The sequence below is a fragment of the Ursus arctos genome, unplaced genomic scaffold (assembly GCF_023065955.2).
Source record: "Ursus arctos isolate Adak ecotype North America unplaced genomic scaffold, UrsArc2.0 scaffold_12, whole genome shotgun sequence".
Classification (NCBI taxonomy): domain Eukaryota; kingdom Metazoa; phylum Chordata; class Mammalia; order Carnivora; family Ursidae; genus Ursus; species Ursus arctos.
In genome coordinates, this window is record NW_026622786.1 from 25,218,485 (window position 1) to 25,244,982 (window position 26,498).

The 26,498-nt window shown below is 35.3% G+C and overlaps 1 protein-coding gene across 3 annotated transcripts in view; it reads left to right on the plus strand.

Moving 5' to 3' along the window:
- The window catches only part of DPYD (dihydropyrimidine dehydrogenase), a 788,803-nt gene that overhangs the window by 21,760 nt on the left and 740,545 nt on the right, over window positions 1-26,498 (plus strand). For 2 of the 3 annotated variants that reach the window (XM_026497557.4, XM_057310448.1), the window contains exon 2: window positions 24,494-24,604. In XM_026497557.4, the coding sequence (XP_026353342.2) occupies window positions 24,494-24,604 (111 nt within the window). Of the gene's footprint in view, window positions 1-9,866; window positions 9,933-24,493; window positions 24,605-26,498 lie in introns of those variants that run through there. The other variant, XM_048220250.2, reaches the window with a different exon arrangement.

The window sequence follows — 26,498 nt, forward strand, 5'->3', positions numbered from 1 at the left end:
ATGTAAGCTGGTATTATCATAAAGTTGCTTAATTTACAGACATGTACAATCCTTGTATGAGAGAAAAAGATGTTTATTATCAAATACGGCAAAGAAGCACAAAGATAACTTTTAAAATCCACATTAAAAAATAAATATATATTTTTTCTCCAAAGCTCAACAACAAAATATACCTTCGTTCACTTTTCTAAGTAATTATTAAGTACCTGCTATATCCTAGGCACTACATTAAGTACAGGAGGAGACTGGCTAGAAAGATAAATGTGTCTCTCCTAAATGAGCTTATGATACCAGAATGGAAGATGAGGCAAATTCACAAATAGCTGTAAATCAAGATGGAAAGTAAAAGGCTTTGGGGTGATGGTTCAGAATTATGGTATTAGAATTAAAGTCTGTATGTTATAAATTTACATTCACCCAACTTAATCATTTACTTTTACACTATTATTTTGATGTTGTTTAATAAATGATCATAAAGAAATTCATGTAACTTTTGTTGCAATCTCCTCCCACCTTCACTCTGATCTCCAGTAATTCAAGGACCAAAAAAATGAGTTAAGTATCTATTTTTAGAGACAGGAGGTAGAGGGCTTCCCTGGCTGAAATGGGTCAAGTGTAAGACAAGTTTAAGTATAGGAGCTGGTGGAGTTAAAGAAGGGTGAATGTGGTCTGTGCACTTACAACATTTTTTTTTCCCCTGTTGCCTCACTTATGAGCTTGTTTCCAGCCTTACAAAGATACATCAGTTTCAGAAATGTTGAAACCAAGGGCATAGAAAGGTTAAATGGTTTGATTAAATTCAGTAGTGAATTGGAAACTAAAACCTATGAATATGAGCTCAATTTTACATTGCTGTTTATTCAGACATTAAAATACATGACAAGAAAATAAGGACTCAAAGAAGTATAGAAATGGGAAGTCCTTCAAATGTTACCTCATCGCCCCCCCCCCCCCAGGTATTCACAAAATTTCCCAATCAGATATTTTATAACGGGTTCTTCAAGGAGTCCTTCACATGTGTAAATGAAGCAAGGTTTGAAAGGCTTCTAATCCACAAACCAGATGGTTGCAGTGGAGGGAGCTGATGAAATATCATCAATCACTTCTCAATATGATGTTAACTGACCAGTTTTGCCCTTTTCCGGCTACTTTGACCTCTGACAGGACAGATTATTTGTTGGAGAAATTAGGAAAAAGAAACAGGCACAATGGACTAAAAGGCTGGAGTTGGAGATTCTACATATATATATATTTTTTTTTTCCTTCTATAGTTTCTATATATTTAGATATGTGTTATAAAACTTTGGTTCACTGGACTCCTAGACTGAAGGACATTTTTCTTTTGCATTCTACTTTGTAACAATAATAATGTCACTGTCAAGACAACCGGTCCATATTTGAGGATTAAAAAATGTTTTTAAAGGGTGTATCTATGGCTAATTTATATTAGCTTAACCCTTGCCCCTTTTGGATCTTTACTACTGTACAATTTTGAATTAATTATGGTACATGGTGAATACTTAAGAGTTACACAATGTGTAACCATAATTTGTAGTACAGTGTTCAACACAAAGCGGTTTGGTTCTCAGTTAATCTGAAAATGAAATAAGAGAATCTATGTAATTATTTAATTTGATAGTTTTAAAATAGTATACCTGCATGAAAACTGTGGCTTAAAAATAAATATAGTATTTGATGTTTGATAACTCATTTTTTGAGTCAATTTTTCTAGGGAAATTAAATTACATTAAGTGGTTATAAAAGTTCTTATGCTATTACTCAAGCTCACCAGTGCCTTTTAATACTCATGGAAACTACTTTAGATTGACATGCAGTTTTGAGTTCTTCAATTATTATTATTATTATTTTTTTAAAGATTTTTATTTATTTATTTGACAGAGATAGAGACAGCCAGCAAGAGAGGGAACACAAGCAGGGGGAGTGGGAGAGGAAGAAGCAGGCTCATAGCGGAGGAGCCTGATGTGGGACTCGATCCCAGAACGCCGGGATCACGCCCTGAGCAGAAGGCAGACGCTTAACCGCTGTGCCACCCAGGCGCCCCTCCTTCAATTATTATTAAGGTGTTGTTGCTGAAACATGATGATTACCTTACTGCCCAGTGAATCTTGTGGATAATCTCTGAATTATCCCATTGCTTTACTAATGGCATCTTTCTTCAAGTGTTGTTTAATTTTTTTATCAATATAATGAATACACATACAAAAAGCTAAAAAAAAAAATTAAGAACAGCTTTTGAGGAAAAGCAACGGCACCTTTTACTATTTTACCAGTGACATACTGGTAAACAACTATAATTGGGAGTGGGGGCAATGGAGTGAAGAGTCAGGAAGCCCTGATTTGTAGTATTTGTTGATTACCATGGGGTAAATACCCCCTCTGTGGCAGATATTAAGCCCTAAAAATGTGGAGTTTGGAAGAAGTGTTAACTATCAGTTTTCCAGAGCCCATTGGATCTGGGGCTAGCACACCATTGACTTCTCTGTACCCCTCCATATCTTCTCCCAGCTCTTTTTTAGAGGCAACACTTTTCTGTTTCTAATTCCTCTGCTAGTATGATTCTAATTTGTATTTATCAGATTTTTGGATATTTTCCTTTTTGTGTTTGGCCATTTGCCAGCAGCGTTGGAAAAGTATATATATATATATATATATTTTAAAGATTTTATTTATTTATTTGACAGAGATAGAGACAGCCAGCGAGAGAGGGAACACAAGCAGGGGGAGTGGCAGAGGAAGAAGCAGGCTCATAGCGGAGGAGCCTGATGTGGGGCTCGATCCCAGAACGCCGGGATCACGCCCTGAGCCGAAGGCAGACGCTTAACCGCTGTGCCACCCAGGCGCCCCATGGAAAAGTATATTTTTTAAAAGGCTACTTGAAGTTTAAGATTTTAAAACCCTAGATATATGGATTTCTGGGTTCCTCTACTATAATTTAAATAACCAAATAATGGATGGGCTTAAAAATGAAAAACAATGAATTATAAGATAATATCAAGGAAAGTTTTCCAAGAGGCGCCTGGGTGGCTCAGTTGTTAAGCGTCTGCCTTAGGCTCAGGGCGTGATCCCGGCATTCTGGGATCGAGCCCCGCATCTGGCTCCTCTGCTGGGAGCCAGCTTCTTCCTCTCCCACTCTCCCTGCTTGTGTTCCCTCTCTCGCTGGCTGTCTCTCTCTCCATCAAATAAATAAATAACATATTAAAAAAAATTTTTGTCCAAGGAATGACTTTAAAGGATGTTGTTGATCCTAAACATATTGCTATGTTAAAAATAGAATTAATTTAATAAATACAAGACATTTCCACAACCTTGCCTATGTTAGATATTGTTTTGCTACACTAATATATTTTGCCTGTTTCAAGATTCTGGTTGTAACAGAAGTTCTGTTTGGAGTTGACTCACAAATTTTAAGAAACCCCATTTAGATATTCTTTTTTACAGTTATCAAATGCTTCCTGTAGTTCCATAACCTATATTTTTAGGATGGTTAAATGTCACTTTAAAACTTTTTTTTTTTTTTACTCTTCAATAAAAATGTTATGTTTGCTGTAACAAACTTTAAGGTAAAAGAAATCTGAGATACTACGTTCTTTGTGATGTTGTTAAACAGATTGTGTCTAGGTCTTTGAGTTATTTCACTTCATAGTAAATACTTCAGGAGGTCTGTTAATCATCTAGCCTTTGCTTCCTTAAATGTTAGTGTGTAAATAGCACAAATGTTGCTCAAAATCAATCTTGTTATATAATTATGTAGGAAACTTGTTAATTTCCATCACAGAAAGTCTTCCATTAAGTCAAATTATCTTCTATGCTAGCACAATAACCTTAATTACAACCTAATATCTATCATCCTTGAGAAAAATGTTTATACCTTTGAACAAGTTTAAGTGCCAGCAAGGCTTATAGAAAGTATGGACCTATATAGTGATGGGAAGTGCCTTTTATCAAACACCTGGAAGTTATTACAGTTATTTAGATAGAAATAGGGAATAATAGCTGATTGTTTCCTAGTGGTATGCCCTATTTAAGGAAAGTCTTAAAAGGTAAATGGTTCTGTTTAGTATGCTCCTTTTACAAAATATGCTATGAATAAAATAAAGAAATCTCACTAGAAGCTGAATGCTACTAATTTGATGAAATTATTACTCATTGCACCGCAATGTAGCTCTGCTTAAAATTTATTTTCAGTATGAATCTGTAAAATGACAGCCGAAGAGTAAGAAGCTTTGTATTGAAAGCAATGGTGATAATTTACTCATCTTGAGATGAAGAGTATTTCAATGCAATGGCAAACTTTTAATGCTTAAAGAATTATTTTAAATGTAGGGATCATGTAATCTTTCCTGTGGAAATAAAAGCAATCTAGCTTTATCCAGTAAATCTGAAACACTGAACTTCTGACCTATTATGCCTCTCTCTGGTCTTGGTATTTATACATCTTCTTGCTCCATTTCTACTTTTAGATAGGATTTCCAATCATAAGTAGGGTCAGAGGTGATGTGAAAATGTTTGGGGGAGCACCTTTAAAGTAATATTTTGTATGAGGGCGGTGATGTAATGGAGTCAGGAGACTTTGTCCTGATCTTTACTGTCTTTTACTTCTGTTGTCCTTTCACTGTATGTGGTCCATCTGTAAACGGCTCTAACATCCTAAGGAGGTGCAGATCAATTCATTGCGAGCATCCTTTATATTATACCTCATACAAGGTACTGAAGATACTGCAATGAGTCATTGCCAGTCATTATACTCAGTAAGCTTAAAGTCTAGGGGGGCAGACAGGCACATATAGAGAAAATTTTAGATGGTGTGGATTACATTTGGTATACATGATTAATAATGTATGTAAAAACATTTTGTACATTTTAAGTGTCAAGCATATAATTTCTATTATAATGGGAGTAGTGTTACTTGGCATTTCTGAGTTGTAAACTGTATTTTTGGTACCAGAGCATCTGTGATTTCTTCACAATTAGGGAAAAATCTTAGCTTTTCGGATAACATGTCTGGACTTAATTCAAATCCAACAATTGAAAGGCACTGAAACAGGGTATATTTCACTGTCAGTTTTTTTTAGCATATATATCATTTGTAAATGACATCAATATTCAAGCGATGTGCCAAAAAGAATTGAACATTTTTTTCCTAAGCTAGTTCTCTATCCCAACTTTTTATTTTCTGTGATTACCCATTAGAGTCATCAGTGTTTCTTGTAATCACCAAATTGGTGACAAGGGAGGTACATTTATTTTTCTGTCTCTTCACAACTTATATTTATTGTCATCAAGTCCTGCTAGAGATTCCTTGACAATATTTCTGAGATTGCTTATTTTTCTTCGTTTAAATCAACAACACATAACCAATGTGTGTCAGGCAGTTTGTTAGATGCTGTGGCTAATAGATAGGTGATAGATTCATCTTTAAGGCTGACTCAGTTCAGGTCTTGTTTACACTGTATCTCCCCAATGTAAAACTGATTTCAGCATTTATGGTGAATATACAGCAGTCCTTGAGTTACATACATTAAAATTAAATATGAAGCTATTATTATTGCTGTCCATGGAGGAAGTATAGAGTAGTGACTAATGGTATAGAACCCGAAGCCAACAAATGTGGGTTAGAAAATCTGTCACTTCTTCAGCCTTCTCATGATTTTGATTTGTCTGTATACTGGCAATAATAATACTAATGACATCATAGGATTATTGTGATGATAAACTTGAAAAACACTCAGAAAAGTGTTTGGCATACTGGAAACCTTTATTCAACATCAGCTATTATAAACAGGCATCCAGTACAAGAACATTAGCAAAATGTGTCTAAGTATTTTTGTTTTTTTCAAATAGAGACCTTGTACAATTTTGACAAAAAGGAGTTAAACTGTCTTCTTGTTTGAAATATGTATAAGGCTGAGAACAAATCCTGAAATTAAGTCAGAGAATATTGATAGAGGCGGGTATATCTTGAGAGCACAGAAGTGTGTTATCTAGTATAGCCTGGTAGAAGGGGTTTAACACAGCCTTTTTGGGAGTGTGGATTGAAGGGAGGGAGTTGTGTACAGGGGATAGTAATGGAAAGTTTCCAGAAAACAGTTTATAAAGGAACATCGGGTAAATTTTTATTCACATAATTGTGCCACATTGTAAAAAATTCATGTCAGTTGAAGTGGAGAAAGCTATTAGAAGTCAATCAGTGGAGATTAAAATGAATCTTTTTTTTTTTTTTTCCTATGCTGGCACAACAAAATTTCCATTGATCATTTTTTGAAATGAGTAATTTTGGGTTTAGGATTTTTGACATTTTGATGGATTTCAAGAAAAATACTAACTTATGCTGATGTGATTTCCCATTTGTCTTTTAAGTACATAAGCCAAACACTTTCATTTTGACATTTATATATACTCTGGTTCTGAATATTTTCCCTTGTTGATTGGACTATCAATGCTTCCCACACCTAGTTGGCCACCAGGATCACCTTGGGCACTGTAAGAACTAGATTATGAGGCATTTAATAGGAAAAAAAAATACTGGCATTGGCTTAAACAAGGCAGTAATTTATTTCTTGTGATGTAAAGAAGTCTAGAGATATGTGTTATAGGGCATTCGGCACCTTTTTCTTGTCAACAGGTTTCTATCTTTCCGTTCTGATACCCTCAAGTCCATCCCATTGTTCAAGTTGGAAGCCAGAGCTCCAAAAGAAAGAAGTAAGGGAAAAAGAAAGGTGCATTCCTCCCTTTTATGAGACTTCCCATAAGACCCAGACTTCTAAATATATCTTACTGGCTGGCACTTAGTTGAATATAAAAGTGAGTAGAGATATCACTTTATTGCCATTTTGAGAACTTTTCTATATTTTTTGTCAAGGCGCTTTACAAAGTTAAGTTGTGTGGGAAGGAGTGGCCACTAAAATATGGTACTCGTGTCTCTGCTTTGACTTCTGCTCGAGATGGAGTAATAGGGAATGGATTTACATTTTGTTTCTGGGGTCCCCTGGGCTACTCTCAGGCTCCTAACTCATTAGAAGTACTCAGAGAACTCAGAAATTTTTATATTCATGATTACGGTTTATTATAATGAAAGGATAGATTGTTGTCAACAAAGAGAAAAGGCACAGGTCAAAATCTAGAAGAAATGAGTCACAAGTTTCTATGTATTCTCTCTCGATGGAATTATGTGCGACATGTTTAATTCCTTCAGCAACAATGTGTGACAACATGAATGGAGTATTCCAGCCAAGAAGGCTGACCTAAGCCTTAGAGTCCGGGGTTTCTATTGGGCATTAGTTAAATAGCTGTGTAGTGCTACATGACTGACTTCAGTTACTTGAGCTTTATTTATTTTTTAATTTTTTTTAATAATATTTTTTTTTATTATATTATGTTAGTCACCAAACAGTACATCCCTGGTTTTTGATGTAAAGTTCAATGATTCATTAGTTGTGTATAACACCCAGTGCACCATGCAATACGTGCCCTCCTTACTACCCATCACCAGTCTATCCCATTCCTCCACCCCCCCCCCGAAGCCCTCAGTTTGTTTCTCAGAGTCCATAGTCTCTCATGATTCATTCCCCCTTCTGATTACCCCCCCTTTCTTTATCCCTTTCTTCTACCGATCTTCTTAGTTCTTATGTTCCATAGATGAGAGAAACCATATGATAATTGTCTTTCTCTGCTTGACTTATTTCACTTAGCATTATCTCCTCCAGTGCTGTCCATGTTGCAGCAAATGTTGAGAAATCATTCTTTTTGATAGCTGAGTAATATTCCATTGTATATATGGATCACATCTTCTTAATCCAGTCATCTGTTGAAGGGCATCTTGGCTCCTTCCACGATTTAGATATAGTGCACACTGCCTGGGTCCTGGTCGATAGTTACTTGAGCTTTAGACCACCAGTGAAAAATCAGATGTTCAAGTGATTAAGCTTTCTAGTTAGCTGGTATAGCATTGTCCAAGGCCTCAGGCACACAAAAACACTTTTGTCAGACAGAATGTTTCCAGGAGTGGATCAAGGGCCACTTCTGATATAGAAATGTACAGGACTTGAGCAACTCAGGCCTATTGAATTGACCCTTTTCTGCATACATTTCTATCTGAAGCAATGAAAAAGAAATGAAAGATATAAAACAATAGTTTTCAAGACATTAGCTCTCAGGCAACAAAAGATAGTGATCCCTGGGAGATGTAAAACAAATGAGGAGAGCCCCAATATTTCCCCAGCATACTATCTTGAATTTACAGGTTTCATTTCAGGAAATGGAACTCACATGGAGCCTAGTGGACTTCTTCAGTTGAGAGGACAGAGCTGAGAGTCTGGGGAGACTAAGGCAGCTAGAGTTTGTAGAACATAATGGGAGAGAGCTGATCTTAGAGAGACCAGGAGATCTGCAAAAGTTTCCCCATGAATTTTTCAGAGTAATGATCAGACCATGAATGTGAGAAGAGAAAAATGACCTAAAGTTAGGTAAAGAAAAATCTGAGATAACTAGAAGGTACAGTACTTGACATTCATACTGGTCTGGGAATATTGCCTGCTCCCACCAAACTGGAAATCTTCGTGATTCTCAGGACAGTGGGTTCTCAGAAATTTCTTGACTCAGTAGTAGACAATAATTAGCCCTAGACCAAATGCTGCTCAAGTACCTCCTTGGAAGTCTTAAAGCAAAACCTGAAAAATCAAACTGTTTCTATATAACTCAACCATGCATTAGACAAAACTCAAAAAATATTTATAGGAATACAAAAACATCCCCCACCCATGAAGGTGAAATCTACAATATTTGGCATCCAATTAAAGATTACCAGCCATCTTTGAAAAGAAGTGTAAAAGTGAAACCATAATCTGGATAAAAATCAACAAACTGAACCAAATTCAAAACTGACAAAATTGACACAGATGTTAGAATTAGCAGAGTACATTAACAGTTATGACTGTATTCTATATGTTCAAAAAATTAAATAGAGATGTAGAAGATAGAAGAGCCAAATTGAACTTTTAGAAATGGCAACTACAATGTCTAAGATTAAGAAATCGCTGGATCAGATTAAAAAACAGATTAGATATTATAGAAGAAAAGATAGTGAACATAAAGCTGTAGCAATAGTAGCTATCCAAAATGAAACACAGAGAGAAAAAGAAAAAAGAGTATCAGTGAGCTGTGGAACAACTTCAGGTGGCCTAATATCCATGTAAATGGAATCCCCCAAGGAGAGGAGAGGTAGAGGGGTGGGAAGACAGAAAACACATTTGAAAAATAAATCCATTTTAGGTTCATGAAGAACAATGAAGTCCAAGCAGAAGAAACATGAAGAAAACTACACCAAGGCACATCATAATCAAATAGCTGAAAGCCAGTGGTAAAGTGAAAAATCTTTGGAACAACTAGAGGGAAAAAAAGGGCACACTAGGTGTGAACAACAATAAAGCAAAACCAGATTTCTTCTTGGAAACAATGCAAGTGAAAAAACAATAGAGTAACATATTTGAACAGGGTAGAATACTATACCAGCGAAATTAGCGTTCAAAAACAAAGGGGGGGATACCTGGGTGGCTCAGTCCATTAACAGCCTGACTCTTGATTTCCACTCAGGTCATGATCTCAGGGTGCTGAGATTGAGCCCTCTGTGGGGCTTGGTGCTCAGCACAGAGTCTGCTTAAGATTCTCTCTACCTCCCTCTGCCTCTCCCCACCTGCTCACGCACGCTCTCACAAAACAAAACAAAACAAATCAAAAAACAAAACAAAACAAAACAAAACACAAAGGTGAAAAAAGACTCAGAATTTGAAAGAAGTTATCAACAGCAGACTTGCAGTATAAAAAATGTTAAAGGAAGTCATGTCCTTCAGACAGAAGGAAGATGATACCAGGTGGAAGTATGGATCTGCACCAAGGAATACAAAACTGCAAAAATGGTAACTACATGGGTAAATGTATGATTTTTACTTATTATTTAAATCTCATTAGAAGGTAATCGACTACTTAAATAATGAATGCATATAGCATGTTTATAACATATAAAAGTAAAATGCAACATGAATAAACCTTGAAACATTGTGCTAAATGAAAAAAAATAAGTTATGAAAGACCACATTCTGTGTGATTCTGTTTATATAGCATGTCTGGAATAGGCAAATCCATAGCAGGAAAACAACCCAATTAAATAATGGGAACAGTACCCAAATAGACATTTCTGAAAAAGAAGATATACAGATGGCCAGCAGATATATGAAAATGTGCTAAACATCTCTAATCAGTGAGATGCAAATCAAAACCAAAATGAGATATCACCTCATACCTGTTAGTATAGCTATTATCAAAAAGACAGTAGATAACAAATGTTGGTGAACATGTGGAGAAAAGGGAACCATTGCACACTGTTGGTGAGAATTTAAATCGATACAGCCATCAGGAAAATGTATGGAGTTTCCTAAAAAATTAAAAATGGAACTACCAAATGACCCAGAAATCCCAGTTCTAGGTATATTTCTAAAGGAAAGAACTCAGTATCTGAAAAGATGTGCCTGCACACCCATGTTCATTGCAGCACTATTTATAATAGCCAAGACATAGAATGACTCAAAAATCTATCAATGGATGATTGGATAAAGAAAGTCGCACACATACACACACAGAGGAATATTATTTAGCCATAAAAAAGAAGGAAATGCTATCATTTGAGACAACATGGATGAATCTGGAGGACATTCTGCTAAGTAAAATAAGCCAGGCATAGAAAGACAAATGACTGCATGATATCACTTATACATAAAATCCAATGAAGTCATACTCATGGAAGCAGAGAGTAGGATGATGGTTTACAGGGATTGTAGGTGGAGAAAATGGAGAGATGATGGTCAAAGAGTATGAAACTTCAGTTATACAGGGTGACTATGTACAGCATGGTGACTATAGTGGGTAATACTGTCTTGTATACTTGAAATATATATAATTTTTATTTATCAGTTATATCTCAGAAAACCTGGGAAAAGGGAATAGACAAACCTGTAGAGTCAGAAAGTAGATTAATGGTTGCCTGAAGCTGGGAGTTTGGGAAGTGACTGCTAATGAGTATGAATTGGGGGGGGGCATTGATGAAATGCTCTAAAATGTATTATGATGATGGTGGCACAACTCCAAATATACTAAAAGCCATTGAATTACCACTTTAAATGGGTAAATTATGTGGCAAATTATATCTCAATAAAGCTATTGTAAAAATCACTTGAGGGGCGCCTGGAGGGGGGGCTCAGTCAGTTAAGCATCCAACTCTTGGTTTCAGCTCAGGTCATGATCTCACCATCATGAGATTGAGCTCCACTTTGGGCTCTGCTCTGGGTGTGGAGCCTGCTTGGGATTCTCTCTCTCCCACTCCCTCTCCCTCTACCCCTCCTCTCTCTCTCTTTCTGTAATTAAAAAAAAAAAAAACTAAAAAAAAAAAGCAGTAAATATGAAAAAAAATATGTAACAACATAAGCACAAAGAGAAGTATTGGGCAGTGTGGTCATCATCAGAGATTTGGCAAGAGCATTTCCAGTAGTGATAGAAGCAGAAACTTACTTGAAATGAAGACCCAATGGGCACCTAAACATTTCTATTTTTGTCCCTCTTAGATTGAAAATATGCATGCATTTCTCTGTAAAATGTTCATGCCCTTTTCCTATTTATTAAGATTTTTTGCTTTCTTATTAATTTATGTGAGCCTTATATATATATTAAAGAGACTAAATGTTTTTCATATTTCTTTGATAAATTTGATTGATAGAGTTCAATGAGTGTTGGAATAGGATTTCTGAATTAGAATGGGCAATCAAATGTTAATATTTAAAGTCCATTCCAATTCAAATATACTAAATCCAGAAGACCCAAAGTAGATGCAGAGAGTTAATTTTATTCATCCTTGGAAGGAAACCAGTTTAGGTCAAGTAGTATTTAATTATAAATGCAGATTAGTAGAAGAGTCATCATTTCATTATATCTTGCTTTAGGTTTAAATTTAAATTATTTAAAGTGAGGTATTGATGCCCCTAAGTTGGAATTGCTAGTTCATGTTTGTTAAAGAATTGAAATATCTTGATCTGACTTCACACTGAATATTATCCACTACCTAATACTACTACTTTTTAAATGGAGACCATTCTCTGTAGGCGCTTAAAGAGCATTAATTAAGGATACAAGATATCACTTATTAATTAAGAGAACATAAGTGGCTTCAGTAGTAATTACATGAATTTTGTATTATTTTCAAATATTATTTAATATACAAAGTTGTGTCTAATAGAACTGATCTTATTTCAGATATAGATTTGATTTCTACTCCTTTTAAAAACTTTCCATTATACCAACAGTATTTCTACATACCATTAAAAATCCTCATAAACATGATTTTTAGTAGGTCTGTATATTAAGCCCTATACAGACTCCGTAGGTGTAGGTATACTGTACTGTAGAGAGACTGTAATTTAACTTTTCTCTTTCTGGTAGGTATTTTCCAGCTTTTTATTGTTGCAAATAACATTATACTTTCTCTTAATGGAGATTTCTTAAAGGATCTCCTTTATATTTTAAAGATTACCGCATATACATTTAAAAAAATAAATAAATCCTTTAAATTTAGCCTTTCCTAGACTCACCTTCTGAGTTCACAGCACCTTGCAGTACCCTACGAACTCAAACCACTTTATTTTTATTTTGTCTTGTCTGCTGCCTCCAGCGGTCTGCAGCTTCTTTGTTGTAGGGACCATGTCTTTCTCATGTTGGAGGTGTCTGTGTTGCATAATAAAATCCAAAATTTGTCCTGAGAACATTTGAAGAGCAGATAACAAGTAATTCATTTGTTTTCTTGTCAGAACTTGTTGCTGACTTTATATTACCACAGATTTCAAGGTTCAGTTCAAAGTGTTTCACTGCTGCTTCAGCAAGGGAGTTGCATGATTAAACCTTTCAGTGAAAGTGAGGAAAACACTGACTTCTCATTTTGAAGAAGTTAATGATTATATGGCTTAAAATTTGTGTAACTGCTGACAAGTACTGAATGGTGTTCTCTTTGTCCTCTGCAATAGAATGAACACAAAGAAGAAAACAGAATTCTGGTTTTTTTTGGGAGCATTAAAATCCTTCTACTCTCCAAGTGGAAGTTTCTTGCTGCTTTTTGGTATTACTGTTTTGCTAAGAAAATTTATCCTTATTTTTTTTTTTTTCCCATTTTCACTAGTGAAGTTTGCTTGGTTTTGAGGACAGGGGGCTATATAAAATATATCCTCACTTCTGAGGGTTTTAGTGACCATTTTGATGGGAGAGGTCAATATATATTAATAATTTCTTAACATCATTTCCTTCTGTGTCAAATGAATGACAGTGGCATTAGAGTCTGCAGAATTTCACGGATACAATCTAAATAGAGGGAGGGACAGTGCTTCTTACATATTAGAGGAAATAGTTCTCAGTTAGAACTTAAGGAAAATTTAGCATCTCAACTAACATAAAGTGGGTGTATCCTAGATATAGAGAGTGATGCAAGCAGAGGTATGGGTATAGAAGTATACATAGACTCAATAAACAACACATAGGTGAGGGATGCCTGGGTGGCTCGTTATTAGGTTAAGCACCTGACTTTTGATCTCAGCTCAAGCCTTGATCTCAGGATCCAGAGTTCAATCCTTGTGTTGGGCTCCATGGGTTGGAGCCTACTTAAAAAACAACAGCAACAAAAAAACCATACACATAGGTGAGGTATTGGTGTGTTAGAGTGATAGGTGGGTGTGAGACTGAATAGTAAGGTGATAGTTTTTTTTTTTTTTTTTAAGATTTTATTTATTTATTCTACAGAGATAGAGACAGCCAGAGAGAAAGGGAACACAAGCAGGGGGAGTGGGAGTGGAAGAAGCAGGCTCATAGCAGAGGAGCCTGATGTGGGGCTCTATTCCATAACGCGGGGATCACGCCCTGAGCCAAAGGCAGACGCTTAACCGCTGTGCCACCCAGTAAGGTGATAGGTTTTATTGGTGTTATGTATGTAATGGGGAGACATTTAAGCTTTGTGTATGGGTGTGTGTGTGTGTGCGTGTGCACACGCATACATTTATATGTGTGTATGGAGGCTGTCATATAAGAAAGAGACGAAAGCACAGACTTGAGGTGAATAGTTTATTTAGGAGAGTACTATTATATTATAATCCAAGTGTTCTGCAGAAGGATCTGCAGTAGGTTGGAGAAACAGAAAATACAAAAGACAGGCCAGATGTGACTAACACTGACTGGCATTATGTGGGTTTATGGAACAAAAGAAGTAGTAGTTATAGATTGACACAGTATAAAGGCCATTTACTAGAGAAATGGTGGTATTGACAGGAGTTAAATGGAGTTAAGAAGTTGAGGGGGTAGACAATGCATTGTTTTTGGTATTAAGAAATTGAGATAATGATAGAACATTTAAGTGGATTATTTGGCATCCAGTGACGTGGATGACTGTAGATCATGGCAGAGATCTCAGGATTTAGAATATAGATATAAAGCTCAGATGTAGAAAAGTAATCATTAGTAGAAGGTGTATAGTAGAGGTCCAGGTACCTTTCATTGTGGTCAAGAAGGGAAATGGAAAGTACAAAAATAAAAATAGCAAATAGAAAGAGTGGTCTTAATACCAGGATGTCAGGGACCAAAGCAGATGAGTTTCTGAATAGAGGAGTGAATTAACAATATTGAATATGGTGCAGAAGTCATGGAGAATTGAGAATTAAACTAAGACTTTAAGCATAATAATACAAATGTTTTCACATGTTTCATTTTCTTGATTATAGTCCAGCTTCCTAACTCACCATATACTCTTTGTTCCACCCTATCCTTCTCAAAAGAGAAAGTATCTTATGATAATCCTTCATACTAATAAATCCAAAAAAATCATAGATCATTAAAAAATCATCTTAGTTCTTGTTTTTGATATAAATCACTTGCTAGTGCATATATGTTTACTTTTTGCTCTTACCCATATAGATAAAGGGCAACTAGTCAATCCTCGATTTATTACATTTTTGTGAACCTGAAAATCATGGTACTTGCTCAATTTAGCTAATTAAAAAAAAAATCAAAACTCAATTAGGCAAGATCCTACTTCCTTATTTAGGCAAGATCCTACTTCCTTAATTCTAAAGTTTTGTTTTCCAGCTTTTCTATTTGCTGGTCACTATTTCTTCATCTTTGGCATTCTGCTGTACACTTAACCTCTGTTGAACTAAAATGACCCTTGGTCTTATAAACATAGGTCTTTTGAAAACCAATGTATCTTATCCACAAAAGTTAATGGATTAAAGGTAAACAATAAGTTTTCATACTAATTAAAAACTCTGAGGCTGATTTTACTCTGAGACAATTTCTGTAAAGCAAGTTTTAGGATAAAATAACTAATTATTAAAAAAAATAATTATTCTTGAATGAAGAAAGCATAAATTCTAGAATATGAACTGTCATAATTACCCAGTGAACTCATGAATTTTTTATGGTAATGTAATAATCCTTATCAATTTTCTCCCTTCATAATATTATCTCGGATTTCTATATGTAGATTCATATATATACATTTAGTTCTTGCCAACATAAGATGCTATTTTAGCATGGATTTTCATAGTTATGCCTTTTCCAAATATTGATTTTCATTTAAATTTATAATGCATGGATATTTTGTAACATTATATTAAACAGTTTATGATTACAGAAGTGAATTTTTAAAGAAAATAGCTATAGTAGAGGTTCTTATCTTTTTTTTTCTATTTTTGTATCACTTGGTATTTGCACATGATACTTGATTTTCAATTTTTGTAATGAAAATATATGAAGAATATATAAATTAGTATCTAAGTTATTAATGCTTTTGCTATTCATGAGTTAAAAAATAAAGGAGGATATGTAATGGCTATTGTCAATTTCTTAATATTGTTTTTATTTTATTTTTAAAATTTAAATAATGCTATATAATATTGCTTTTGTTTATTTTGAAGGTTCTTCCTTTTTTTTTTTTTTTTTTTTTTGATTGAAGTCTAGTTGACATATAACATTACAGTAGTTTCAGGTCTATGACATAGTGATTCTACAAGTCAATATGTTATGCTATGCTCACCACAAGTGTAGCTCGCATCTGTCACCATACAACACTATTATAATATCATTGACTGTATTCTCTATGCTGTACTTTTCATCCCTGTGCCTTAATTGTTCATAACTGAGAGCTTGTGTCTCCCACTCTCCTTCACCCATTTTGCCTGTTTCCTCCCCAAGAAGTTTCTTCTTGATAAAATAAAGGTATAAACTCAATGTGGTACTGTTTGTAATCTTCAGATAAAGCTATCTTGTAATTTAATGCCCGGTCTTTACAGCATTTGCACAGATCCACAGAAAGTAGAAATTTTTCCACGGTGATTATGGACTAAATGTGTCCCCCTTAAATTTTGTGTGTTGGGGTGCCTGGGTGGCTCAGTCGGTTAAGTGTCTGTCTTTGGCTCAGGTGATGATCCCAGGGTCTTAGGATTGAACCCTGCATAGGGCTCCCTGTTGAGTGGGGAGCCTGCTTCTCCCTCTCCCTCTGCTGCTCCCCCTGCTTTTACTGTTCACTCTCTCTGTCTCTATCAAATAAATAAATAAATAAATCTTAAAAGAAAAATTTTGTGTGTTGAAGCCCTAACATTTGATCCATATTATTTGGAGATTGGGCCTTTGTGATGTAATTAGGTTAGATGGGACCATGAGGGTGGGGCCCTCATACTGGGATTAGTGCCTTTATAAGAAGAGACCCAAGAGAGCTCTCTGTCTGGGCACTGTGTGGACAAAGACAGTAGGTGACTCTCTGCAAACCAGGAAGTAGTCTCTCACTAGTAACTGAATGGATCAGCACCTTCTTGGAACTCCCAGCCTCCAGAACTGTGAAAAAGAAATGTCTATTGTTCAAGGTACAAATGAATCTCAAATGTCTATGAGATTCTTTATTTTTTTTAAAGAGACACTGCACACACAAGCAGGGTGGGGGGGAGGTCAGGAGGAGAGGCAGAAGGAAGGGGAGAGAGAGAGAGAGAGAATTTTAATCTTAAGCAGGCTCCATGTACAGTGCAGGCTCCATCTCACAACACTGAGATCACGACCTGAGCCAAAATCAAGAGTCTGACGCTTAACTATCTGAGCCACCCAGGTGCCCTTCTGTGAGATTCTTTTATAGTAGCCCAAGCAGATTAATACAGTGTCTAAGTCAGAATCAGTCACCACTTTGGCTGTTTTGTATTAGAAATTGTAATTTTAATATCAGATGTATAAGTAATTGTTCCAGTGTTTGAGTTCTCAATCTTTTCTGAAAGACAATAGAAAGACATTTATTACAATTAGAGAACACTGAAGAGCGTGGTGTATGGTGTGTGTTTTCTAAGCAAAGGAGAGTCATATACTGGGCCTTGCAAAGCAGACAACAACTTTATGTGGTCGACCTTCCCTCGTTGAGTAAAAGAGTGACATGATGAATGGGATGTTTTAAGATGCATAAACTGTTTTATTTGTGTTAACTATTTGTTCAGTAGAAATGAATCAGATTCCCCAGGCAAAAGAACTAGTGTTCTGAAGGGGCACATTCATTTCCAGTTGATGAGTTTTTTGATGTTTTATAAATTCATCACTTTTGGTCTGACCTTTCTCTGGAAGGAATTGTAATGTGAATTCACCTAAACATGTTGAGACCAAAGGTCCATGAATTATATACTGTTGTATTTTTTATAAAATGATATCTGCATTTCTATTTATATGTAGTGGATTTTAAAAATCTGTATTTGAATTTCATGACCCTTCCACACTGCCATTTTAATTTATGAAGAGCATATTGCATTTTCAGGCAGTCTTCCTTTGAAATTGTAGGCTTAGGGCACAGATAAGTTCAGGACCAATGATTGGTTTCACCTGGATAGAGCTCTGTTTTTTTCTTACTATTCCATTTATAGTTAACTTTTCACCTGTTGCCTTCATCTTTTTCTATACTCCTGTACTTAAGAAAATGATTCCCTTGTATATATTCAAAATTGGCAGTATAAGAATATGAATATACATTGGGTGAACGGACCCTAAAATCTAGTTCTGTACATAGTAACTGACAACAGGTATTAAGCACTCACAGCATGCACCTCTAGACGGTTTTATGTATCATCTTATTTTTATTTATTTATTTACTTATTTTTAATTTAAATTCAGTTAGCCAACATGTAGCGCATCATTAGTTTTTGGTATAGTGTTCAGTGATTCATTAGTTGCATATAACACCCAGATGTCATCAGATCACATTCCCTCCTTAGTGCCCATCACCCAGTTACCCCATCCCCCTACGTATCATCTTATTTAATCCTCTAAACAACCCTCTGAGGAAGGTATATTCCTAATCACCATTTATTGTTGAAGAAGTAGAGGGATTGAGAATTTAAATAACCAGCAAAAGTAGTAGAGCTAAGAGGTAAGCCCAAATTTAACTTCAGACATTATGCATATTGTTTAGTGAATACTTAATAAAATGAAAGTTGTAAGATTTAGAACTATCATAGACTCCTTTCGTCATTGATTATTTATTAACTGCAGTGACTTGGACATTGTGCATAAAGGGAAAATTGGCCTTTGTGTAGAGCTAGTAAGATGAAAAAAAAAAAAAAAAAAAAAAGAAAAGAAAGAAAAAAGAAAGTTACTTGGAAAGATAGTCCAACCTAAAGGAAAAGAAGTCTGGAGGTTGGCCAAAGAATAGAAGTGCATTAAAAAAATAATAATAATTAAGAAAATCTTAGAGTCCCTGGCCAGGACTGATTGGCATAGATTTCCAAGGTTTTCAGACTTCAGACTAATTTATATCTTGAGTGTGGGTATAGGATGCAAAATGAAGCTGCATTCTCTCTACTTCTTCTTGCAACCCAGTAGGAGAGTGAATCATTATCAGTTCTGAGCTTATCCAAGAATCAAAGGTGCCTTTGTAAATCCCTAAAGATAAACTCACACTACACTTTGACTAATGATGGACATTGGAGAGGGTGGGGTAATTGGTTGAGAATGGGGCTTGTAAGCCAGAGACTGTTGAGTAAGTAATGAAAAGTTCAGATCTTCATTGATCAACATTTGTTAGATTGTTGCCTGGATGAAGGAACAAATACTGAACAAAAGCATTAATCAGTAGATAATTCTGTTTTCCTTTTAGTTAAGAATATTTATTGAGGAAAAAAATGGCAGCACAATAAAATATTTCATTGAAATGAAGATATTTATGTCCAGTTATGAAAAAAATGAGAAAAAAATATGATTTTTATTCTTATTTTATATATTTTTATCTGATGGAATGGGAAGTAGGAGACAACTTATAGAAGACTCAGAAAAAGCCATCGAAGACAAAATTTAAGCATTTTCTAAATAAGATAAAGCCGAATTTACTAAATTCAGCCTCTAAATCTAAAATGTCAGTATGTGTGTAATGTGTTAATGGCTCAGAATTATAGTAATGGCCAGGATTGAAGAGGAAACATTTGTTTATAATTTAAAATGCAAAGGGTGAGGGAAGCTTAATGATGCATTATGTTTAGATAACTGATATTGTGATTATAAAACAGAGCCACATTTTTAGAAAGAGAACATTTTGGCCAACTGGCTTCTTGCAATTGGAATTCAAGCTCTCAAATAATACCGCAGTCCCAATATTTTTAGCCTAATTCTTAATGCTTTTATTTGTGAAGTGAGGGCCTGAGATTGTAGTCAATATGGGCTCCTCGTTGTGCCCTCTATGGGAGTAAAGAAAGACTCTCCTCAGATGCCGAATTCTAGTTTGTATGTTGTGGCATTCTTCCCAACACTTCACAGAGTAGTGTTGATAGACAACACAGTGACAACACATAACCCTGATTTGATCTCACATGTAAATCTGTGTCTGGATCATATTCTACCATTTCTTTTTCTTTTCTTTTCTTTTCTTTTCTTTTCTTTTCTTTTCTTTTCTTTTTTCTTTCTTTTCTTTTTTTTAAAGATTTTATTTATTTATTTGACAGAGAGAGACATAGCCAGCGAGAAAGGGAGCACAAGCAGGGGGAGTGGGAGAGGAAGAAGCAGGCTCCCAGCAGAGGAGCCTGATGTGGGGCTTGATCCCAGAACTCCGGGATCACGCCCTGAGCCGAAGGCGGACACTTAACGACTGAGCCACCCAGGCACCCCAATATTCTACCATTTCTTAAACTAAATAGTATAGGGATAATTTCTCGAATTCTGGTTTTTGTTTTTTGTTTGTTTGTTTTGCCTCTAGAATCACCAGTACATTTTTGTTGTGTGTTATGAAAATGATTGGGAAAGCCAAAGACCAAATTCTTTGTAGGGGAGAAAATCCCCTCTATTAAGTAATATGCCTTTTATCTGAAAGGGTTAACAGACCTCTTAAAATGCTGAATTTATCTGGAGAGGGGACCCTGTGACCCTGTTAGGATCTGGCTTTGGTCATTTCTTGGGAAGAATGCAATTTAGAACTCTCCTATATTATACTGCCAGCTATTTAGTTATTGATGATATTGACTTTTAGTTTTAAAATGTCTTGCTTTGGGAAATTGTTTTTAACAGCCCTCATCCACTTATATTTTGAATTTTTATGTTATATCACTTTTCATTAGGGATATTAAGTCAACTTCTTGGTAGCCATTCTCCACAATCCAATTTATTTTTACCCAAGATCCATTGAATTCAACTCACTGCCTTTTCGTAAAAGGTTAACCCAATATTTCATGTTATGTTATACTTTCTACTTATGCTATGTAAAAGAAAAGGTACTGTGATAAGCAGCCAATAAATTGCATTCAGAATGTTTATTCTCAAAAATTACATTACTATGCTGACATAGATAAACATAATCATTTATCACAATATGGATTGTGAAGTAAAAGCTAAAATAAATGGAACCATCTTGCCTGTTACCCAGTTTTTTTTTTTCCTTTAAATGTTGGTCACAATCTCTACCTTTAAAAAATGTCATTTTTGTTTATCACCTTGAATTAATGTATGAGATTAGTAATGGTTCAAGGTTGAATAACGACAAAAACACATTTATTTTACAATAAGTGTTTTCAACTTTTTTGTATAAAAATGAGGTTATATTTTCTAATGTTGGCTCTTATTAATATGTTGTTTTGTCATTATTTCATCATAAGGAATAAACCATTTAAAACTAATAGCTCTATTTGATACTCATCCAGAAAACCTAGACATCTAAATTGGTGGATTTTTAAAGAAATCTCATGTCCATCATGTATAGGAATTGCTAAAAACAATCTTCATTTACATTGGGCTAATAAAGTCCCAGTGATGTTTATTAGAATGTATATAGTACACAGTGAAATCCACTGAATGTAGAATTTAGTGATTATTTATTTATTTATTTGATAAGTTTTATTGAGGTGTAATTCATGTACCACACAATTCACTCACACAAAGTATAGAATTCAAAAGCTGTTTGTGTATTCATAGAGTTGTGCTGCTATCTCCACCCACCATCAGTTTCCTCACCTGAAAAGGAAACCATGTGCCTTTTGGCAGTCACTCCATTTCCCCCTAATTCTCCCATCCTGGCAAGCACAGTCTACTTTCTCTTTCTGTATATTTACCTACTCTGGACATTTTATATAAACTAAATCATGCAATATGTGCTATTTTATAATAACTGGCTTCTCTCAGCATAATGTTTACTATGTTCATCTATGTTGTTTGTGAATTTCCCAAATTTCATTCTGTTACTGATATTTGATTCCATTCCATTACGGTTGGAGAACTACTTTGTATGGTTTTAAAAATTTATTGAGGCTTCTTTTATGGCCTACCATATGGTCCATCCTAGAGAATGTTTTATGTATACCTGAGAAGAATGTGCATTCTGCTATTGTTGGATAGAGTATACTATAGATAAAGGTGTGTGTGTGTGTGTGTGTGTGTGTGTGTGTGTTAAATCTGACACCTGTCCCCTCTGGAGGGAGTTTCTGTTGTCTGTTGTTTTTTTTTCTAGTGTGGATCACAAAATCCTATTTCTTTGAATGTCTTATAATTTTTTTTATTAAAAACTGAACATTTTAGATAAAATATTATAGCAATTATGGATATTAACCACCTCCTCCTCAAAGATGGGCCTTACTGATGTTTGCTTATTTGTTTAGCGACTTGATGGATTATTTTCAGGAAGTCTGTTTCCCCTAAGGTGTGAACCTCTGATTGTACTTGCATAGGGTGTAGGGTGAACTCTTGGGCATGTGCACCATAACTCTGGGATACTAGTGGTTTTATCAGGGCTCTATATACCTTTTCTCCTTTTGTTGTTGTTGTTTTTGTTGTTCAACTGTCCACCTCTGTTGGTATTACACCCAGCTCTTGGTTTTCACTGATTGTTGGCTGATAAGTCAATTAAATTTGGGCCCCTTGCAGGGATCGTTTTTGAAGTGAGTCTTTGAGGTTTCTTGTGACCCTAGGGGAGCTATTCTTAACTATTTCTTTCCATGGTTCTCTCTGGCAAACTATCTGCCTTATGACTTAGTTTATTGCCCTCATGAAGCTATCTCCTCTTGTTTGCCATCAAACTATTTATTGTTTTGGGAGTACCCATAGGCTTGAACTTACCCACATACTAATTCAAATAAAGTCAGTTCCTTGGTGGGGAGCTGTCTGTTCTTATGGCATGTCTCTTATTCTGTGAAAAGTCTCTAAGCCACAGCTTCAGAGCTAGGGGAGGTTTAGTGGCCTGCTTCTTTCAGATTGACACTCCTGCTTTATGAGCACAGCCCTAGTGTAGGCAGTAGCTTCTGATCTCAGTTTGCTTCTCTTGGTATATTAACTCCAAATAGTGAGTAGGTTGAGATGAGGGTGATCAGGACCTCCTAGGTTATTGGCATGCTGTTCCTCAGGTAGAACTTCTGTTTTATGAATGGGGGCTGGGTGAAGGAAGCTCCTGACTCCTTGTCTACAGTTTGTGGAGTTTAGTTGCTGCATAGTGGATGGGGAGGTGGGGTGTTGGGAGGGGTGGGGGATGAGAAATACTAATAGTCTGCCCTTCTCTGGAAAATACCACAGTCTCAACTGGAAGCTAGGAGCAGATGGACCCTTGTGTTCTTGGCTGCACTCACCTGAGGTGGAATTTCTGTCATGCTGAGCTGGGAGCATGAGGGGTGGGGGTGGGCATGCCGGCCTTCAAATGCCACAGACCTTCACTATTCTTTTACAAAGTTTTAGGAGGTTTTTCTTAAATAACTGTTTCTTTGATTGCTGTTTGACTTTAGCATGATTTCTGGAGATTTTAAAGGGCTCTTATTTTTACTAATTTTTATCAGTATGTTTTGCTGTGGCATTGATCTGCAGAGGTCTTCATGCCACCATTCTAGAAGACCTCTAGTGGTTTTCTTTTAAATGCTTGCTTAAGACAGGACTTTGAATTTAATTCTTTATTGAGTTATTCAGGTGCCATTTAATGTATTTGCACATGTGGTTAAAAAGGTTTTCTCTTCGGGGCACCTGGGTGGCTCAGTCAGTTAAGCGGCTGCCTTCAGTCAGAGAAAGACAAATGCCATGTGATCTCACTCATATGTGGAATTTAAGAAGCAAAACAAACGAGCAAAGGGAAAAAGAGCAAACCAAGAAACAGACTCTTAACTATTGAAAATAAACTGATGGTTACTAGAGGGGAGCTGGTGGGGGGGGGGTAGGTGAAATAGGTGATGGGTCATGATCTCAGGGTCCTGGGATCGAGCCCCACATCAGACTCCCTGCTCAGCGGGGAGTCTGCTTCTCCCTCTCCCTCTGCCGCCCACCTCCACTCATGCTCTATCCCTCTGGTAAGTAAATAAAATCTTAAAAAAAAAAAAAAAAAAAGGTTTTCTCTTCTACCTTTATTCCTCACAAAGTCACAGTAAAATATAGACTTTATTTTTGGATGAATTTGAATATAAGCTTAATACTGAGAAGAACTAAGTTCTATGTCAGTACTTTCTGCATATTAATTGTGAGATCTCAAGTGGGTTACCTAAGGACCTTGAATTTATTTGCTCATCCAAAATTTTGAGATAATAGTAGCTATTATTAAATTAAATTAGGTAGTGCACGTGAAAGCAATTTGTAAATTCTAAAAACTTAAAATGGAGAGTATCGTTATTACAGTTTAAATAAAATCTGAATCTTTTCTGATTTAATTCTCATCTAAATGCTATGTATAAAATTTATCTTAAAGAGACTTTGGTATTGTTTATGTGATTTTTAAATCCTTCATATTATGATCAATATTCTTATAAAATCAACAAGTATATCGCCTAGTAAATGATTACTTTAGATAAGCTTATCGTGGAGTTATAATAGCAGAAGGAGAAAAAAACATTTTTAGTATATGTCTTTGGGGTGTGTTCGGTAATCTTAAAATAAAATTTTGATTTTTTAAATGCCTATATATATGATTATACATTGTTTATGCTATCTTTAGAGTATCCTGGCTTTAAATCCTCGAACACAAACTCATGCAACGCTGCGTTCCACTTCGGCCAAGAAAGTAGACAAGAAACATTGGAAAAGAAATACTGATAAAAACTGCATTGTAAGTACCACTGATAGATGATTTCACACTGAAAATTATCTCATCTGACATATTATAAGACAAGATTTTACCTATACTTTGAAATACAATTAAATATGTGTATAGTACAGCTATAAATTTTTTTGTACTTTAAATATTTTATATTTGGATAATCTTAAAAGTGTCTTTAATTTTATTCCTTAAAAATCTATTGAAACATTTAAAAAATTTTATAGATTTAGTGTGGTGCCAAAATTTATTTTCTTAAAAATCTATAAAATTTCTCTTTAACTTGTTTTGTAAAATCAAAACCACAAGAAACAATGTGTTGGCAAGGATGTGGAGAAAAAGGAACCCTCTTGCACTGTTGGTAGGAGTGCAAACTGATGCAGCCACTGTGGAAGAGAGTATGGAGGTTCCTCAAACAATGAATAATAGAATTAGTGTAGATCCAGTGACTCCACTACTGGGTATTTACCCAAAGAATATGAAAACACTAATTCAAAAAGATATATACACCCCTATATTTATTGCAGCATTATTTATAATAGCCAAACTATGGAGGAAGCCCAAGTGTCCGTCGATAGATGAATGGATAAAGAGGATGTGGTATATATAAACAATGGAGTATTTATTATTCAGCCATAAAAAAAGAATGAAATCTTGCCATTTGCAGCAACATGGTTAGAGCTAGAGAGTATAATGCTAAGCGACATAAGTCAGTCAGAGAAAGACAAATGCCATGTGATCTCACTCATATGTGGAACTTAAGAAACAAAACAAACGAGCAAAGGGAAAAAGAGCAAACCAAGAAACAGACTCTTAACTATTGAAAATAAACTGATGGTTACTAGAGGGGAGCTGGTGGGGGGGAGGGTAGGTGAAATAGGTGTGGGGATTAAAGAGTACATTTATCATGACGAAAAAGATTAATTAAAGTGTTTAAAAATTTTGTATAATGACACAAGGACACAGAAGAGTTTCCATATACAAATGTAATTCAACTGAAGAAGAGTACACTGGTATATACAAACTGTTGTAAGATAATGCTTTTGGGGAATATATGAACAGTATTTGAGGAACACTGTGAACATTTAATATTTCCAAGTGAGGTACAGGAGCAAATATATTTGAGAATCCTGATTGCTGAAATGTTACTTAACTGATTCTATGAGGTTAACACAGGGCTGGCACTTTGAGGCCGTAAATGGGGATTAAGTAAACCTTGAAGGCAATGTTTAAAATACCATCTTAGGGGGTATACATTTTTAAATTAGGAAAGCAATTTAATTTCTCAAAATTAATTTCCCCAAAATTAATTTACTCAAATCAGTTAGTGAAACAATGAATAGTATCAGTTTTTTTGCATTGGCTTTCTTGGTACTTCGCTTATACTATCTAATGTAACGATTTTAGTGTATTTTTATGTACTTCTTTCTTCCTTACATATTAATTAACTCTTTGTTGATGGAAATTGAAGTATGCGTACAGGTGTGTATGTATTCATGTGATTTTTAAAATTTTCTTGTCACTGGGCACTCAGCAAAGTTTTTTAAATGATAAAAGGAAATAGAAATACAAAGAAACAATGTAACTTGAGATGATAACACAGCCACTTAATAGCAAACCTGGATTTGGAGTTCACTTTTCTTTGTACCATTTGAGTGAGTTTTGCTTTCCACCATGAGGTCTCTGAAAGGAGACTAGCGTGATCCAGATTAGATCATTAGATCAAATAATAGGCTAATTCTAAGGCATGAGCTTGTATTATGATACGAATAAAGATATCATCTAAATTTCAAATTTAGAAAACCCTCAAAGATTATTAAGTCTATATCATTTTAAAGTGAGAACTCTGATCCAGAAAAATTATATGACTTCTCTAAAGTCTCATTTATATGTTATTAAACTATTA